We start from the raw sequence: 20,807 nt of genomic DNA, 5'->3' as shown, positions 1-20,807 counted from the left end.
AACTCCTGTCTGAGGCTGGACAGGACAAAGCCAAGGCACCAATTTCGACATGGGGACAGTGATATCTGTGATCCCTTTTGTGATAAGGTAATGAGTTTATCGTAAAACTGTATAATGCACTAGTAAGACTGTTGTATACAATTTTGACCACTGTTATAAAAATATATTGTTGTTCTAAAATCAGTTCACAGAACAGCAATCAGATTTAGGGCATGTCCTACAATGAAAGGCTAGAAAAATGAATCTTTATAGAGTTAAACAGAGCAGACTACACAGAAACATGTTGCAAAAATCCACAATTCTCAAAGGCATTGACAGTGAATAAACAGGGAAACACAAACCAGAGGACACAAATGGACATTGCTTGTAAATGCATTTAAAATCAAGAAACATGAGATACTACCTAACCCACAGGGTTGTGGAAGAATAGAAAAAGTTCCCCAGCCATGTTCTAAAGCAGATGTGGCTGTGATGATGACTGACTATAACCAGTAATCCTTTCTCTTTAGGTAATCGGCACATTAAGTAAACGATTATGTGTACTAATACACCACCGAGGATGGACTCGGAGCATGGTCCAGGAACGAGTTGTGCTCCCCAGCTTGCTGCAGTCTGACGTGCCGAACAGCCACACACCCAAACAGATACGGTACCACATCCAACCAGGTAAATCATGGGAGCTCACATTGGACTAAGAGGGTTAATCCAGGGGTCTGGGTCAAATGATCCATCCAAGTTCAGAGACAGGCAGACACTGGGAGATTACAAAACATAGGGCAGTGGTTCCCAATCCTGGTCCTGGTGACCCACACACCTGTGTGCTTTTGTTCCAGCTAAACCCTCAGTTACCTAATCAAACCCTTTATTGAGTAAATATCAATAACAATAGTACTAATAATAGTAATAATAATACTACTACAGTAATTTAACCTGTGTGTTTCCAGCTCTTAAACAGCTTTAATCATTGCGTTTTGTAAGTGAAATAAAATTCCAAACGTGTAACTAGAAACAAAGTGCAAATATTCCAATGAAGCACCTTTTTAGATCAAGTAAGGTTTCGATTATCTAATTAAGGTGGGGTGAAATTAAAACCAACAGGTGTGTGGGTCACCAGGACCAGGATAGGGAACCACTGCCGCATGGAATCTGAGAGAGATGTGAGAAATCTACAAAGCAAGCAGAGCTTAGTAGCAATAAGCGCAGCATTGAGAACAAGGCAGGGAAACACATAGACCAAGCTCGAGGGGTTCTGCGTCAAAGCACAATGGCAGAGCCCCAATCCCCGTTGGATCCAAGTCTTGATTGGACTCTACACCTGGTTGGAACATGGCAGTAAACATATCCTAGGTGCTCAGGGACTCCAGGTGATCGGTTTCCATGGTGACATACTGTAACCAGCTGATGTTACGCTGCTCACTCGCCCCACAAAGTGCCTGCCGGAGAGTTCATTACACCCTGTTACTTCTATAGACAGACTTTGAGAAATCAAGCTTGCTGCGCTGGTGCACTATGTCTAATTTAACTCAGACACGCAACTGGACACTACTCATCACAAAAGAACAATTGTGGTACATATGCTAGAGTTCAGTTTTTCTAAAGTGTGTTAGATGGTTTCATTTAATACTAGTGGTGTAAACTATGTTGTACCATGTAATTCGGTACCTATATTTTCCCTAATTTTTATTACTGAATATCTTACTTCTTATATTTGGAACACTTGTGTTTGACACACAAACACAAAAACCCTGAGTGACTCAGAGCTGAAGACAATTTACAGTATTTTCTATAAATAAGTAACAGAAAATATGAGCTGCATGACTAAGAGTGACCTACATTTGCCAGTCTGTTATGCATTAGGTACTGTATATCCTCTGGTGATCTCCTGTTATGCACCATCCTGCACAAGAAAATTCATTTCAGTGGCACTCTCTTTTTAATTTTTCTATAATCCTGATAATCCATGTAAGGCATACAGCACTCTTACAATTGTCTTACATAAGAACAACAATAAAGACACATATTCTTGGATTGTAGCGTGAGGTGCACTTTCCTACGTTTTAACATATTCCAAGACACATTCTTGTTTATCTGTGATTAGCTTAGTTTTAATGTACTATGCTAATCAAAACGAAACCTTAAACTCTTTATGTGGCATTCACAAACATCCATTTACTGTATGTCACTGCCTGAACAGAGCATGTATATACCCTGTGTCCTACTTCTAGCAATGCTAGGTGCTTTCTCTGCTTAAACCCAGCATTTATGAGGCACTTCCCCAGAGGAAAATGAAATCTATTTTAAAATATATGCAGATACGAGTGGTAAATTACAGTCAGATGGGGAATTGACAAGAAAAAATGCTGCATTGCAAACACAGATTTACCTGATTGCCTGACATAGTGACTAACATTAATCACTCTCCGTTCAAGATGTTACAGCATGTTCCGTTTATATTGCTAGGAAATACACAAAAATGGGTCATGTATTCACAATTTAAAGATAACGATTACAGTAGTTTATGGTCAGTCATTTTTACAAATATTTCATTGAAAACGACCGATTGTATTGTTATACTGTAGATATGTGTTGAAAAACGTATGCCAAGACAATGGAAATAATGGTTGAACCTTACACAAAAAAGTCTGTAGTAAATACAACAACGTTTGAGAATCCTGTGTTGTTAACACAAGACCACAGTAACAAACGAAATAAACTTTAAACAAGACGTTTCCCATTAAGATATCTTTAATACGTATATAATATATTGTCACAACTGTCACAAAATAAAACGTGCTATCGTAACAGTATTCTAGTCTGAAAAAAGTCGAATTGTTTGTTAATAAAAGGTAAATTCGTTATACCTTTCAAAAACGCATCTTTCTAGTTATAATTTAGTCACCGAAAGAAAGTTTATGTTGTGTTTACCTATCTCTACGCTTGAAATAAATGATGGACTGTCTTTTGAAAGTGCCCAGTTAACACCTAAAAATACAGAATTGTCCATTTCTTGCCACCGTGAAAATTATTCACTGATATTTGTAGGTACTTTTACTTGTTTTGTAAACTATACCGTTAGAGAGTTATTTCGTTAATTTTGTATGTGAAGAAGATTGCTCGTATTGTCGAGCGTACAACGTTTAACGTGCAAGTACGTTACAAGTTGTTGTTCATTGCATCAATATATATTTCACTACTCTATAGTAAGTACTGTTTAATTTTCTTTATTTTTTCAACGAACAGAAGGATAACAAATATGTAGGAAAAGGCGAACAACTGCATGATTTAGTGTCTGATTTGAATCCATGTACAGTATATTAGTTTTTGCATACTGGCTCTTTCTTGTGGAAGATGTATTGTACAACACAAAAAAGATAAAACGTCCCGGCCTTAGTCAATGGTCTTATTTAGTTTGTGCCGGGTTTAATCTGGTTGTATTGAAACCTTTTTTTTTTTTCGCAAACCAAGTTTAATGTAAATATAGTAAAATAAGAAGACTACAGCCGTCTTTGTTGATTGCTTTCATTTCTGATATACCATTTCTATAAATGTGCCTGTTTCTGCTTAGCCTTAAATGTTTGTGTATCCGTTATGCCCGCAGATATGTTTACTGTATATAAATATTTTTGCCAGTTTGATGGATGTTTAGTCAGGATACCGCTAAAGTGTCAAATTCGGGATGACCCAAGGATAATAAGGTGTTGGTCTGATATTGCAAAGCTTAAAAATCCTGTTTACTAAAATATGTAGGTTCTTTGGTTATTTTTGTTAATGTTGCTGTCTAAATTGAAATGTTTAATGTAATACAAAGTCCATCTGAATGTTGATATATAAATTAATTCCAGTCCTTTCAAATGATCACACGTTAATTGCAGATGCAAGGCGTCTTCGTCTGTTATTTCTGTTAAAAGCCTTTTTTTTTCAAAACGAAGAACTGCATTTAATTACCTCAATTCTTAGAGATGATGTGGAACTACTAGGCTCAAGAAAAAAGTGGGATTTTACTTTTTCATAGAACATTTAATAGTAGTTCAGGTGGGTAGCTGCGTCAGCATGCGTAGGCTTCAAAGGAACAAGTAACAGGTTTATTCCATGCTGAAAAGAGAAGAAAACACAACGTATCGGCCGTGAAGCCTTCTTCAGGTGTGAGCCTTCTTCACACCTGAAGAAGGCTCCACGGCCGAAACATTGTGTTTTCTTTCTGGTCTTTTCAGCATGGAATAAACCTTTTACTTGTACATTGGATAGTATTCAGATTGGTCTTTGTTTATTTAAAATCTATTAACCATAATGCAATTTTAGACATTTTATCTGGACATTTATTTTATTGGGCATTTTAGAGTCCTCAGTGACAAACTGCAATGTCTACAGCAATGAACAGTAGGTCTAGTTTTGCTTGTAGGAGAGGACTGTCCCATAGTGATGTCACTGCAAGCATGCGTGGTTCACACAGGTGATGGAAGGAAATGTAGGACACTCAATCCCATGACTGTTTTCCTTCATCTACTGTAGTTCAATTTCATGGGTTCCTTTATTGTAGCTGAACCTTGCTGAACACAAAGGATAACAGTCAATTATAGCAGAAAATACTGTTAGTGCTGTGCAGCAAATGTGTCCAGAGGCATGGACAACACTTTAACATTAGAAATATCACAACATCAGGGTCTAGGTGGAGTAAATATCGTTTCAGACTTGTGGTGCAAGGCATATATGGGGTGAAGATAGCTTTATTTACTGAAACGTGGTGAATAAGCAACTAAATTGCACTTAGAGCCAATGGTGAAAGATTACTTTTAAGCATTAATTTTTACCTTTTACATTAGACATCAAGCTTTTTGCCACAGCTAGCAGGACATCAGTGGTCATTGCTGTCTTTTATTGTACCATAACCTTTCCTGGAGAGTATACAATTTTTTTATTTAATCCTTTAAATTTTGAAAAATTACATTTCACCACATTATATTTTATATCAGCCAAGTGAGATTAAATAAACAATGAGTACTCCTAGGTTCCGGCCATGGCTTCAAAGTATTAACCAACAGTTTGGTTTCATAGTCCTACTGTATGCCTCTTTATCAAAGCTGCTACCTAGACATTAATAGGACTCACATTCACTGGGGACACAGAGAGACATGGCTGACTAATTCTAACCTCATCCTTGGTAGGACAGAACCTTGTGTGTGTTTCAGTGATGAATAAAGAGGACCCCTTCCTTTATGTGAAATGACAAGCATTGTATAAATTACAGAACATACACCTACAGCACCAGATGTAAATATTGTCTTACTTATTTTCAACAAATTCCCAAAGTGTCATAAAACAAATTTTGCTTCTGTGATTATTAAACACCCATTAATCCTAGTAGTAAGATAGTTAATTTATGACATTGGCTAGTGGTTCTCAGCCCTGGTCCTATATAACACTTGTGTCTTTTGTTTTTTGTTCTGAGCACTTGATCACTGAGGTAATTGAATCTCTTGGCTTGGTTTAAAAATATTCTGCTGCATGTTTGTAGTGAACTGTGTGGTGGAATCTGCTTCCCACAATAGTCACAACTGCTTACTCCCTTACCACCTTCCAGCACATGCTCAAGACTCAAAACACCTATTTAAACATCATCTTTGGTCTCGGAGCTCCCAGTTGCATTCTTTGGTGTGACCATAGCTCTCAGAATGGCATTCTGGTTTGGTTGTCTTTCCTGTTCACACTAGCCATGGAGCTTGATGGCCACACTGTCTGTGTACTGTTTCTGATCTTGGTCTTCCAGTATGTGCTGGTCTTATTTTTCATTTTGTTAGCTTGTTATACTGTATGTACACAGATGTTACCGAAAGTCTCATACAGTATATATTGCAAGTGTGCTGCTGTCAAGATAGCAAATGGAAATCTATCCATTTGCTCTTCAACTTGCTAATTAGGTGTTTGCTGTCTTTTTCCTGTCTAAACATACGTTAATAGGTGACTTAATAGTGATGTCCAGTTACAGGTGGAAATTGTACTGTATTAAACACTCCCATAAAAGTCCAGTTATAATTGTTGTATATAACTGATGCTTATGAAAATGTATACAAAAGATAGGTTAAGGTTTTAGGTTTTCCAATGATAATAATTTCCTAACTAACACTTGCTTGCTGCTGATTTGTACTTCATATTGAATCTTTCTGTATCAAAGGAAATAGACATGTTCAGGAAACTTTTTTGATGGCGAGAGCTGAAGCACATTTTTTTTTGCTGAGATAAGGAGAACATGCAAAAAATTAAGTATGGACATTAAACCATACACATTGATGAAAAGATTAACAGAAAAGAGTATTACAGATACATGATTCATTGTAAGGAATAAACAGAATTTGAGACTAAAAACTGGTAGTAAATGCAGTACCTAGAGGCAGAGGTGAAACCTGTTAAATGAAGATTTGGGGTTGTTACTGGTGCAGTATCATCTCCATTCTCTGTCATCACCCAGTTTCCCCAGGATTTAACTTACATCTGAGCATGGTAATAACCCTAAACACGCTGCTAATTTAAACTGAAATAACTTGAATGAGAAAAAAATGTTATAAAAATCAATATGCTGGTGGCTGGGAAACATGTATTAAAGCCTTCCTGAAGACAGTCAACATAGAACATTACCAATAGTTTTCCTCCCAAGTTGATGTTTTTACAGCCCATTCCTTAGATGGCCTCTATGCACTCCAATCTATGAAAAGAAGGCTGTTTGTTTGGTGCTACGTGAAAGATTCAGAGAGCCTACAGCTGTGCTTGGCCTCAATAAGAAAAGGATCAGATGACTTATCTAAATATACTGCACCGAACTGCTCTTCCTTACAAATCTTTAGCCAAACAAAAGTTCAATTCTCATCGAACAATGCTTCATGCTGGCACAGTTTCAAACAAAAAATCTTCAGTCTTTTGTAATGGCCTTATGCTTTAAGTACAGGGAAGAATTGGTTAATCAGTCAAACTCTTCATCTCAAAATATCTGAGTTATTTCAAGAAAGATCAGTATATGTACAGTCAGTGGAAAAATTATTTGATTTTCTATGTAGTCAAATTCATCTTGGAAGCTGGAACAGTACTGAATGGAATTGTTGTTAAACTGCAAGACAACAATCAATTATTTCAGGGTATTCTCTTCACTGAATGATTGCTTGTTTTGGCAACATAGTCTTATTTTCAATCCTTCAACAGATTGAAGAGGACACCTCTTTGAAATAGAAAGAAAGGGATTGTGAGATGATCATCACCACATTCCAGTCCTGTAAGACTCACTAAAATTGTTGTATAAATTATTTTGTTATATATATTAAAATATGAAACATCAGTATTGTTTTTACATTTATAAGACCATGAACAGAAGAAAATGTACTGTATGTATATCCAGTAACAATGCACAGAAAGAGAAAAAAGCCCTTTCTGTGTGATGTTACTACTGTAAATCCATTTCAAGTACACTTAATGCACGTCACTATGATGTGCATGTATACAACTTGTGGTTTAAAAAAAATCAGTTATACAGTAGTTAAACAGTTTAAGTTTTTTGATCCATTTTGCTTTGTTCCTAGGTTTGGACCAATACAACAAGAAGACAGTGATAGACATCTAGAGAGTAAGTACCACAATAAGAAATGCATGTTGGAATGTTAAGTAACTTCAGACTGCCCACTGAGTGACAGAAAACAAAGTTATTTCTCTAAAGTCTGTTTCACTTTTAGAAAATACATAAGCCTGCACTTATTGGAGAAATGTCCTTTTATTCTTCCAGAAGTTTCCAGTAAAACTACTAACACCATGTGTATCGAATTATTTGTTTCCTGCTTACCTGTTTTTTAAGTACAAAAAAATGTACTGTTGTCTACCAACTTTTCTTTTAATTCTGTTTCCTGAACCATACAATGGTTCTACAGTGTTGCTCTACCAGTTATACAAAACTGTACAGTTTGGTATCCCTTGCAGAGGTCCCATGTATATGTGGCATGTTATTGTTATAATTGATGTCATCTGAAGATCCATCTGTCAATCTGTTTCTAAACACTTTTTTCAATTCAGGATTGCAGGGGAGCCAGAATTTATGTTGGAAAGCAAAAGCAACAGGTGCACGGCAGGGTACAGCCTGGATGGGACACTAGTCCCTTGCAGGGCAGATAGTCACAGACAGAGACACAGACACACACACTTACACCAGAACCAGTTTTCCCAGAGGCTGGTTAACCTAACAGTATGTCTTTGGATTGTGGAGGAAAACAGAGCACCCTGAGGAAACCCAAGCAAACAAGATGAGATTGTACAAAATACATGCAGATAGCACCCCAGGTCTGTAACTGAACTGAGGGGTGTAATCCAGAGATAATGTTGAATATTTTACATATCACCTAATTCTGTACAGGTTCATGAAAAAAAAACTTCTAATACAGACCAGATTAAACATGACGTACTTGTTTTATTCAGTACATTTTAGTAGGCATTACTCCACATTTTTAAAAGCATACTTCTAAAAAAGCAAAAATAAATGACGTGTAGTAGAGTATATTAAAACAGGACACAAGAGTCCTATACAACCCACTACCATCTACAATCATCATTATAATGGCAACATCAAGAAATGACTTCTCAAAAGAAAGAGGATGAAGGAACAAATCAAGACTCCATACAACGGTCAAGAAAGGAAAACTACTGACTGAAAACTGTAACTTTTTCTATAGCTTCTACATTTGTTGACCTTTCCACCTGTACTTTTTTAGCCTTGTTTATTTTTTATTATTCTAAGAAAGCTGCAATACAAAAAAACACTGCAGTGCAACAGTCAAAAACAGCACTGAGAAGTGATTCACTGTCAGAGTAGTTTTGGTAAGGTTCAGTTTTATCTAGTAGAGAGTCTCTTAATTTGAATCTGAAATTCCTATTTACGAGTGCTAAATTTGAAACACCACAATGACAGCTGTATGTAATCCAATAATACATTTTTTCTGACTGTGGATACAAGGCATATCTTCCTCCAACATAAATTTAATTGAAAAGAGTTAAAAAAAAACAAGGCAGTGTTTATTTTTAGAAGTGGAAATCAAACAAATGTCACATTTGGCAGCAGTTCTTTGTTACTGTTATATGGTTTCCTATTATGACTCAAAAAACAATTAAAGTACAAAATGTGAGCAGAGTCAAAAGGAGTTCAAAGCTGTAGTTTAGTAAACCTGATTACATAAAAAGAAGCTGGTATGTTTCTCTTGGTAGTGCTTTGATTAAGTTCTTAAACTGCAGAATCCAAAGATGGGTTTGTTCTTCCTTCCTTACAGCTTTTTTGCTTTTGTGTTTTGTACATCAAAGCGCTTATGAATTCTGACTTTGCTTGGGTAGCTTGAATGTCTGAACATTTTCCTCTTTTTCACAAATAAGACGTCTACAAGAAAAGACAGAAAAAGGAAGGCAACTTGGGTATGTCCTTTTTTTAAAAAGGACTGCGGATTTAACATAATTAAAATGGATAGCTGTATAACATTATTTTGGATTAATGTAAAACTGTGATATAAAGGAGAATGTATAAAGCATTCTCTGTGATCTAAAAATGTAGCCGTATACACATCTGTGAAACTTTCACATCAAGTTTTGCTGCGAGATCTCTGCAATCATAGGTTTTCCATGTTACTTTTTTGAATGCTGATACTTGATCTACAGTAAGTATCACAAAGCTAGAACGCTAGAAAAGCAAAGATAGCAAAGCTAGAAACGAAGTGGAACAAAAATTTACTAAACTGCACCTAAATAAGAGAAAATACAACCTTGGTTGCTGCGACCATTTCTTTTTCTAGCTTTGTGGCATTAGGCAGGTCAATTGGATTGCACTTGGAAAAAAATACCTAATAACAACTCTGGTTCACAGGTTAGCTCCTGTGTTCAGGAGCATCTCTGGTCATGTCGTCTCCTTCCTTTTCAGGGAGGCTGAGGCTGCTGGTCACTGGGTGAATCCATGACGTTGTCTGAGTCACATGGCTAGAACAAAACAAAGTATCATTAGATGGTGCTCGTGAAAAAAAAACAAGTGTCATCTTGAAAGATATTTTGAAGAAGGAAAACAACGCACAAGGGTTTAAAAATATATTTTTCCAAGAGCTGTGATGTAAAAGAGTAATGCAATGAAACATTTTTTTAAAATTAACATTCTTGCAATGCCAGCTAAGGAAGTACAAACAGTATATAGACAACATTCACAAAAAAAGCCTAAGAATGTGGATATTTATAGAATGATAGCACATCTTAACCCTTAATAAAAGTGTTTCCTCCAGAACAGGAGCTGTAAAAGTCATTATACATTAGTTTTAAGCTGCAAATGAGGTCTTTATTAATGTGAATGCAATCCTCAATTCAAAATAGGAGCTAGCAAATTCTTAAGTGATGTTTTACCCTTAAGTGCTCCACTGGATAAATGCTCAGGAACTGTAGTGTTTATGATTAACAAAAATCCCATAAGCCCTTTTTGGACACAATCTTCAAAATAGGAGTTATATATCATTTCTTAACATCCAGCTGCAAGCTGATGTAGTAATACAATGAATGACTACATAGCTCAGTATTTGCAAAATTGCTACTTAATAGGTGATGCTTCAAATGGTGTGACCAAAAGGTAAAGTAGCATGTGTTGAAAACAAAATCTTATTTTTTAACTTATGCAGAATTTCTGTAATTAGGACAATGATGTAAGTGATCATTTATATGTTATTCAGAATAACCCACTAATCAACAGGTTCACAGTGAGTAATTAGCTCCCCATATCCACCTGCATCATGGTGTTTTTTCACAGCCTTCAATGTACATTCTTTATTCTAGAATAAAAACAGCTTCAATGTCATTTTCAGCTTGTGATTCCAGTCTGTGCCTGGTTTCTAGTATCTCAAGCTCTGCTGCTTGTTAGCACCCAATACAGGAAACCACACCCAGGTTTGTGGCTAGACAGGTCACCCTTCCTTCTGACAGGATAGCATAATGTCTTACAGAGTCCCTGAAAAGGTTTTATGTAAATCCCAGTCTCTTCAAACCACTGAAAGTGTTCTAATTTTACAACTTCAAATATTACAAAGCCTCCCCTCTCTTCCAGTGTGAATGGTTCCTTTTTAGGTTTGAAGATTTTCAAGTAAACCATGTTGAGTCTAAATTGATTGAGTGAACTAACAATTGTTTACCTTGCAAATATTTGGCAAGAAATTGATAATCATTTAAATCTGATGCATCAAAGGGGTTTGCAGAACAAAAGCAAGAAGTTGTAACTCGACATCACTGACTCCCAAAACAAAGAAGCAGACTTTTATCCTCAAAATAAAAACCTTGAGCAGCACCTCAGACTTGAACTGAATCGACTGTAATAACTGTAGAGTAATAACTGTGGCTGCAATACAGTTCTCAACATGTTATGCAGGATGTTATTGACCATGAGAAGTGAATGTTAAAACTATTTCTGTAAAAAACCTACTTGAAGTTTTTCTTTAGTAAAAGTGAGTGAATATAATCTGCATTTGGTATTATCTGAAGTGCAGGTTTGTTAATATATACATGCCTTGGAAGTTACAAGCAACAGAATGAAGGAGATATTTTTCCGGTTACTCTATACAAAGTAATACAGGTAACTGTATGTAAATACCCAGACACTTAGATACAAGGCAGCTGTGCTGTTATTGAAAACATTTATCTTCCAACAGAAAAGCTCAATCCCTACTATTACTTATGCAGGACTAAACACCATGTCATTTGCAATGAACTGGTGTCAGCTGATACTGCGTACGTGGTCATACTCCACTCAGATGATTTTATTTGCCTCAGGAAGGTAAGGGAAAAAAGGGAAAATATACAAAAGGAGGTTTGATTGTATCTACATTGATATTGCCCCGATTTCACAAGGATCTGAAGGAACTGAAGATCAGACAGAAGATAGCACATACTGTAGGATGATAGTAAGGCATGCTGTTTCAGTATACACTTCAAATATGAATATGTATACATATGTACTGTAGCACTTCTAATGAATTTTTGTCAGGTCTGTACTTAAATATAAAATGACTGAGGGGAAGGAGGGTCTTCCGACTTTTCTGTTTTACAATGAATACCTTTTGATTAGAGAATGCAGTCACTATAGAGGAACTGCTATAACTCACTGATGAGCCCTTCTAAAGGTGTAGGTTTTGACTTGGTATATGCATAACAGATGATTCAGATGGTTCTGCTTTCTTGTTTTGTGAAACAGTCATTATTAAATATCAATTTCTGATGGCACAGATGACTAGTGATACAAAATAGGAAAATGGTAATACTTCACTCAGATTACTATAAAAAGACTAAATATGTAATTAATCATTGTGTGTAAACAAGCCGGAGATTGGTACATTCTGACAAAGGCCATTATAAAGTTCATATCTGCACCTTACAATATGAGCATAGCTGTAAAGTACTGCAAATGTACGGACCCATTAGTGCCAATCAAGGGGGAAAAAGCAATGCCTTCTGTTCCTCAGATGCTGTTATGTAACACAGGAATCCTTTTATGTTCAGAGAAGCTTTCACTCTTAGCAATTACTTTTAGAACTATATACTGTAGTTGAATGCCTGTATATATTTGTCACAATCATCTACGTGCTAAATTATACGAATTACAGGTATATGCCTATACTGTATATAATAAGAGTACAACACAGCAAATACTATTGATTACAATACTTATTGTTGCATTTTTTGTGCTGTTAATATACAGTATACACTTTTGGAAAACTTCTAGTTTATTTTTAACAGGGCAAATGTACTGTGTCTAAATGCTTTTGACACAGTCTCCATGATGAGACCAAGAGATAATCTGAGATTATTAGGACACATGACCCTCCAGGAGGCCAGTATCTTGCCTACTATGGGGAGATACAGCTGGGGCTCTTTGCAATCCCAGCTTCACAGAGACTATTCTGTCATCAAAGTACTCCAAACTGACATGGAGAATTACTACCCTCCCAGTAATTTAGCAATAATTTAGACCTCCATTTTTTAACAGTCATTATGGTTAAGAGTTAAATAAGCACTTCCATTCATTTTCTGTAATGAGACAGAACAAAACGGAAAACTGGAATTCAGCAGTAAATTTATATGATTTAGGTACTCGCCACAAACCTATAGTATCTGTCAATTTTTTGTCTTTAGGAAAAAATCATGAGGATATGGTGAAACCTGTGTAACCTCTGGAGCACAGCCTTTTTACACAAAAGTTTATAAAAATAGGTTGTGTAAATAAATACATGAAAAAAGCTTTTCCCCAAGATCTGGAACATGTTGAAATAGTTTTCCATATTTTCCAGATTTCTCAAAACATAATATGCAATCTTGCTGTGAAGATTTTTTTAATGTAACATGGATAATATGTATACACATATAATGGCACCAGTTCATCAGAATGAGAACTTCAACCTTTAGAGCTTAATCTACCTAAAGCAAACCCTTAAGGGCACATGGCTTTTGGTTTTATTTTAAAAATAGCAATAGAAATCACAAAGCTTACACTACACACTTCTTTTAATAAGAATTACCTTTAATCCTTAAATGGGCTTTGTTAATTCTCAAATTAAATAGTTTACTAGGATTAACTGGTGAATCTCTGAACTGAGCATTTTGTTCAGGTGGTTTTACAATATATGAGAATAAAAGAAAATGTGACACCAGTTGACAAATAACTTTGTATTGTTTAATTTAACACATCACATAACACATTCATTTGACAACTAAGATATTCTTGAGAGCCAATATTTTACATTCTGCAAATTGTTCGGGCAGACAATTTTATGAAAACATAGACTTGATAAATGGGGTGGGACATTCATTAATAATAAAAACACACTTTCAGATACTGTAGTTTAAATATGGCACATGCAAATATGTACTCTTCTGTCTGTTACAGTATTCATACAGAATTGTGAATAAATATATTGAAAGTAAGCAGTAAACAGCAAATTTAAATGATTAATTTCATGCAAAGTTAAAAGATTTCAAATTTTTTTGCACAAACTACCACTTGTTAAAAAAGAACCAAGTCTGCTTGGAAGTCTGGAGATTTCTAGTTAATTCCCAATCTAATGTACTCTTACAAATGCCATCTAATCTTAGCATGTTAACTTAATTGAATTAAAGGAGCAAATGCAATATTGGATTTTATTGAAAATTGCTTAGGGGCTAGATGAGGAATTTTGATTTAAGATCTCTCACAGAAAATCTTTTTTTCAGTGCAGGACAGTTGAACCTAAAAAATTCATATAATCCTGTACACGCATCATGTACAGTACAGTATATACAGTATATGCAAATATAGTACTGTAATAGAAATAAGTATGTAATAACATTTGTGCTCTTCATTGTTACACACAAGATGGGAATGTATCATGTTATTTGTATTTTAGATTTATGTATCATTTCAGTAATTTCCCATACTGTAAACTCACTATATACTGTATTATGAATAAAAATTGCTATATGTAAAAATATAAATGTATAAATAATGGATATAAATAGAGGGTGACACAGTGGTTAACTTTGCTGCCTTGTAGTGCTGGGGCAGGGTTCAACACCTGGGTGTAATCTGTATGAAGTTTGTATGTGCTCCCCATGTTCACCCCCATTGGACTATTTCACATTTTATTGTGTTGCCATGGTGACATGATGTTTTTAACTGAGACCTTTTGCCACTCATCAAGACAAACAGAAAAAAAATCCAGACATTTTCCTTAATTAATTACAAATAAAAAACAAAATAATTGAAAAGGGGGGTGAATACATTTGCAAGGCACTGTATACTTGTGGGTTAATTGTCTTCTGGGAAAACTGGCCCTGGGGTGAGTGTAAGTGTCTTTCTGCCCTGTGATGGACTGGTGTCCCATCCACTGTGTGCCCGATGCTTGCTTGGATAGGCTCTGGCTCCTCCACAACAGAAAACTGGAAGAGGTGGTTAGAAAATGGATGGATATAAATAGCTCTGAGAGAAAGTATCTTCAATCACTGAAAGCTAAAAAGTTGGCTGGTTGGACACAGTGCAGGAAGGAAACAGCAGCGGTAGTCCAAACTAAAAAGAAAAACTATTTTTTTTGTCCCAGCAAGACTTGTTTTATTTAATGAGGATATAGGGAACAACCAATAAGACCACAAAGAGGATAAGTGGATGAGATGAGATGCTTTTTCTGGAGTGGCATAGAAAACAAAAGTATCAGATCAGAACATCAGGAGTCATTAGAGAGGGCTTCATCCATTAGTGAATTAAGAAATGGTGATGATGTAATTTCATATAATGTTTGTATTAATATATACTGTATATTACATTTACTGTATATGCACATACACATTTGCAATCAGTGCTCAATAAAGTGAAAATAAATTATTAACAAGTAAGGCTTCATACATTTTATTGAATTTGTTATTATATAAATTTTCAAATGTAGCTAGTATTGTCTATCACTATGCATAAATATGATAATATGTAAAATAACCAGTCAATCTATACATTTAGCAGCTCACCAAAAGCAATCATTTTTTTAACATACCGGTGTGTCAATCTGTAAAACTGCTGTTTTAAATGTACAGTAGAACATTTCCAGCTCATCAGTCAATGTATAGATCAGCTATTTTGTGACATTACTATTGCATGAGAGTCTGGACTATTACAGAGACCACCATTTCTAATAAGGGTGTCTGGATATAGATATTTAATTTTTCATAAAGATATGAACTTATTCATTATTATTCACTGGAATGTTTTGTAGACTCTAAGTTTCACTATAAGAACATTTTTTTGTAAAATTATTTGGCTTTGCTATGTAGTATAGAATATGTTCCACTGGGCCGGGCATACAGAATAGGCTAAACACTGCGTGCTAGCTCGTATTGCCAATTATGGGTGTCAAACATGATGCCAAATCACCTTTTTTAATTAATCCAGCAAGATTTGTAATTCCCAACAAGTCACAAATGACCTATTATTTTTATTTTTTAAAGAACATATAAGATATATAAGAACACTAAGGAATTTACTATTCCTAATAATCTGCACTACAGTAGCGCAGCCACACCACTGTCAAAATGCGGTACACGATTAAAACAAATAACTATACTAACAACTTTTAGTGCTCATTTATAGTTCTCTATAAACTGGGGTGTTAAGTAGTGCCTATGTTTATCTCCTGCAGCACTTGATTACATATAAGCCAGTTCACATTAGGATAAGTATATTTAGCAGAGTATCTCTTCTAATATTTGAAAAGCAAAGAACTAAAAGACATATGGAAGAGATAGTGAAAAGTAGAATAGCAGAAGCATTATTATTATTTCGTTTTATCGCTGTAAATTCTGAGTATATGAATGTTTTCTGTGTAATCATACACAGTACACTTAAGGTATTCCTAGTTCCAAGCCAATTTACAGATTGCTGTTGTCATTTATAATATACTGTAACAAAAGTGAAATCTGCATCTGTGAGATGTAATGAACAATAAATAAAAATCTTTTAAATGTAGCAAATACTGCATTAAAAAAATATGGAAATGTCCTGGCCTTTGCTAGGACACATCCCAAAAAACATCAAGCAAATTTACACTTATTCTCATGATTTCTTTCACGTTTCATACTTTTAAATCTGATAACTGTCAGAAAGTAACATTAAATGTCAATTGTCCGTTTCACTTTCACTTTTTTTCACTTTCATTGCTCATTTTACTTATGTAGGTTTGGCTATTAGGGGCAATGTTATTTCTGAGCAGTTCAGGTCCTGCTGAAGTAAATCTAATGCAATTTTATAAAAACAAACAAGTTTATTTTTTTTAAACACGTGGCCGCAGATACAACCACCAGTCTACACTCATCCATCCTTCCATGTTCTAATCACTTCATCCAGTTCAGAGTTATGGGGGGGCTAGAGCCTACTGTATATAGCCAGCAGCCATATCACCCTGCAACTCACAACTGGCAACCCACTGAAGCTAAGCAGGTGTGAGCCTGGTCAGTACCTGGATGGGAGACCTCCTGGGAAAAACTAAGGTTGCTGCTGGAAGAGGTGTTAGTGGGGCCAGCAGGGGGCGCTCACCCTGCGGTCCATGTGGGTCCTAATGCCCCAGTATAGTGACGGGGACACTATACTGTAAACAGGTGCCGTCCTTCGGATGAGACGTAAAACCGAGGTCCTGACTCTCTGTGGTCATTAAAAATCCCAGGGCGCTTCTCGAAAAGAGTAGGGGTGTAACCCCGGTGTCCTGGCCAAATTTCCCCCCTGGCCTTTACCCCATCATGGCCTCCTAATAATCCCCCTCTATGAATTGGCTACATTACTCTGCTCTCCTCCCCACTGATAGCTGATGTGTGGTGAGCGTTCTGGCGCACTATGGCTGCCGTCGCATCATCCAGGTGGATGCTGCACATTGGTGGTGGTGGAGGGGAGTCCCCATTACCTGTAAAGCGCTTTGAGTGGAGTGTCCAGAAAAGCGCTATATAAGTGTAAGCAATTATTATTATTATTATATGGGCACAAGGCAGGGTACAGCCTGGATGGGATGCCAGGCCTTTGCATGGCACCCATACAGAAGCACTCACATCGTGCCAATTTTCCCAGAAGCCAATTAGCAAACCAGCATATCTTTGACCTTTGGGGGGAAATTGGAGCACCCAGAGGAAACCACATGAACATAGGGGGAACATACAAACACTTTGCAGATAGCACCATACTGTAGGTCCAGAACTGAAGTGCAAGGCAGCAGTACTAACCACAAAAAAAACTAGACAATGAAGTTAAAAGTCCCCAAATAGACATCCAGAAATTTGTTTTTCAATGTGAAACATCACCAAAAGGAACAAATATTAATGGAAAAAAATGATTGTCTCTTTCACAAAAAAAACAAAAGTGACCACTTATTTTGATAAATGGTGAACATAATGACTTGGCATTTTTGAATGACTTTGTGTAGTGCCATATACAGTAATTTCAAATTCCAAGAAAACAAGCCAAGTTAATGTTCTTTGGTTGGAGGTGGTAAATTACACTCACAATGTGACTGCAGAAGGCAAGACAAACACTAATTCAGCATTCTAGCAATTACCAATTGCTTCAGATGCAAAAAAACCTGGGTTTCCCAAAATTGGACTTCAAAAGGCAAGCCTGTACACCTAGTGTTCACACGACATTGACAAATTTATTTCCTGCCACACATTGACAAGAAGGTACAAAAATGTCTTCTAGCATCCCCTTTGCAGTCACTTTGTGAACGTAATTTGTCATCTCCAACAAAAGAACATTAGACTTCCTTATGTTTTCTTGGAACTTGAAATTATATGGCATTATACAAAGTCATTTAAAAATGTCAAGTGATTATTTCCACCTGTCAAAATGACAGGTCACTTTTGTAAACAAATGGAAAAGGCAGCCAGCTTTTAAATGGCAGACCTAAAGTTCTTAAAAAAACATAGGATACATCTAAATCCACATGATATTTCCATGTCAGTCAATACTTTAGAATGCTACCAGACTGCTGAAAATTACATGAATTTTAGTATAAAGTAGGATGTATTAAGCTATATAGGTTGGCCAAAAAGTCATTTGCATTAAATGCTTGTAGGCAGAGCAAACCAATTTACATAAGGCTATGAACTCTTCACATTCAAAAAGCTAATTTCAGATTACTTTAACAGCACTTTTTAAAACCAAAGATAGATCACTGTATTTGTGGAATTTCAATGTGATACCTGAGCATAAAACATGCCTGAATTTAAATCTTTCAGCAAATGCACCTCAGTTCTTTTTGCTTCGGACAATACTTGAAAGCAAAATCTCAGTGTTATAATATTTAGAAAACATTAAATATCTTGTCATATGCAGAAATCTCAATGATAGGCGTGACTGTATAACTTTAATACTTAAGATTTGATTTTTTTAACATGCCTTGGGAATGATTCAGTCATTAACAAGATTTGTTACCTTTCATTTTAAAACAGTAAAAATACATCTCTGCTTCTTTTATAGGAACCTGCCTAACACACATCTTTGACAGCCTGAGCACACCTCCACAACCAGTATACCGACATAACAAATTGTGAAATGTTCTCCAACAAGCTACCCATTTATTTTTATGTTTAAAGTAAACAAAATAAAACTGTGTTCTCATTGTAATAATACAGTGAGCCTACAGTAACAAGAGCAGGGGTTAGGTACCAGAGAGAGCTCTACTGCAGTCCTTACTGATCACAGCAAAGTACTGCAAATCCTGGTCAATTTCAGCAATTGTCAATTATGTTCCACACCTCTGCTTAACTTTATTTCCCAGTCAGCTGTTGAGCCAATTATCTCTAAGCTGTGGTGGGGCCAAAATTTATTTCAAACTGGTACTTTGAACATTGGGATTACTTAAAGGACCCATTTCACACATTTGAGCCTTTTCTACACAGGATCCTCTCATTTTTAAACTGTTATCTTTAAGTTCACTTCCAGATGTAGATCAAAGAACTTACTTGATAAAGTACTTGATTCCATCTGCTGTATAAGCCTCTTCCCATCCATATGGCAGGCCTGAAGAGAAAATCATAAAGAAAATAGTTCAGAATGCACATGCTAAACTAGGAAACCAGCTCTTACAAAAATTTCTACAAAGCATATTATAGTGTAGCTGACTACACCTCCTCTAGCTTTTGGAATGTACATTAAGTATTTTAAAGTCAAGTCCTGCCAACACTAGGAAATTTGACTTCTAATTTCCATATAGTTTTGGTAAGTAAAAATGTGTGTTTTGCTTCAACATTGTCCTGAAACAGAGATTTAAAAAATGACCTGGTACATTTACATTTAAGAAAAACAAGAATTTTGATACTTTATCCTCTTATGGAGAACTGTGGCCTTAGGGTCATTTTTTCATGTGGTGATGTGGTATAGTTGCAGATATACTGTATTAGTGAAAACCACTCCACAACATGTTATGAGTTCCTGCATACTTAAATTTTTGTTCTGAGTAAAGTATTATCGTAAAATTCTGTTATGAGCCAAAATATATCAGACAATGGAGGTGTGACAAAATATTTCATTAAGCTTCCCTGCAGTTACTTCTTCACTTAACAGTTTAAACTGATACTCTGATTTGCTATTTTCCTCAGGTTTCCCAGGTTCTACAAATGTTGTAAACCATGGAATTTGTGAAACAGAAAAAACACATTCCATTTAAAAAAGTGTGCACTTTTATCACATAGAATTACAGAAGATAAGAGATACAGCAAAATGACTAATTTTGTTAAAATGTAATATCAGGTGGCATGAGACTAATATTCAACATTAGTAAAGAAGTGTTATTTAGGACACTTGTTAGTTAAAATTTGATTTTACTAATATGATTAGTTTTTTATTGAGAACCAGAGTATAACGATTTCGTGGTTGATGTTTAAAAATATTTGCTTCAGAGTTGCCTCATAACTCTTGGGTCCTGGGTTTGATTCCAAACTAGAGAACCTTCTCTATTGTGCCTACATGTTTTTACATGTGCCTGGGTTTTTGCTGGATGCTAGGGTTTTTTCCTGCCTTCTAAAGAAATGCAGGCTAAGTTCATTGGAGCATCTATGTGCCCTGTGATGCACTAGAGTGCCTTCTTCGGTTTAGTCATGCTTTACAAGCCTATACCTCTTAGATGGGCTCTGCTAGGAATAAGCAGCTTACTGTTTGCAGATGAATGGATAGATGCTACAGTAGATGGCCATCCGTGGCCTAAACTCTATGAGTTGACAGTGACCCAGCTCTGCTGGTTCTTGAAAAGAGTGCTTGATTGCGAGAAAGAGAGAGACAG

At 35.9% G+C, this 20,807-nt stretch overlaps 1 protein-coding gene and 1 long non-coding RNA gene across 7 annotated transcripts in view; one reads left to right on the top strand and one right to left on the bottom strand.

Moving 5' to 3' along the window:
* The first annotated feature begins 3,105 nt into the window (after positions 1-3,105).
* LOC148652652 (uncharacterized) lies at positions 3,106-7,994 on the top strand. Its single transcript, XR_015925390.1, has 3 exons — positions 3,106-3,200; positions 7,189-7,258; positions 7,563-7,994. It is a non-coding gene; the product is annotated as an uncharacterized LOC148652652 (long non-coding RNA).
* A 423-nt stretch (positions 7,995-8,417) lies between these two features.
* Positions 8,418-20,807, bottom strand: part of stxbp4 (syntaxin binding protein 4) — a 90,669-nt gene continuing 78,279 nt past the window's right edge. For 4 of the 6 annotated variants that reach the window (XM_088599636.1, XM_088599637.1, XM_088599638.1 and 1 more), the window contains 2 exons: positions 19,492-19,549; positions 8,418-9,984 (listed from right to left, as the gene is read on the bottom strand). In XM_088599636.1, coding sequence (XP_088455762.1) covers positions 9,876-9,984; positions 19,492-19,549 — 167 coding nt within the window. In that variant the 3' untranslated portion in view covers positions 8,418-9,875. The remainder of the gene's footprint in view (positions 9,985-19,491; positions 19,550-20,807) is intronic. The other 2 variants (XR_015925388.1, XM_088599635.1) reach the window with 1 other exon arrangement.

Source organism: Lepisosteus platostomus, chromosome 11 (assembly GCF_059453375.1).
Source record: "Lepisosteus platostomus isolate fLepPlt1 chromosome 11, fLepPlt1.hap1, whole genome shotgun sequence".
Classification (NCBI taxonomy): Eukaryota; Metazoa; Chordata; class Actinopteri; order Semionotiformes; family Lepisosteidae; genus Lepisosteus; species Lepisosteus platostomus.
The sequence above is the reverse complement of the archived record's forward strand: the minus strand, read 5'-3'. Positions and strand labels throughout refer to the sequence as shown.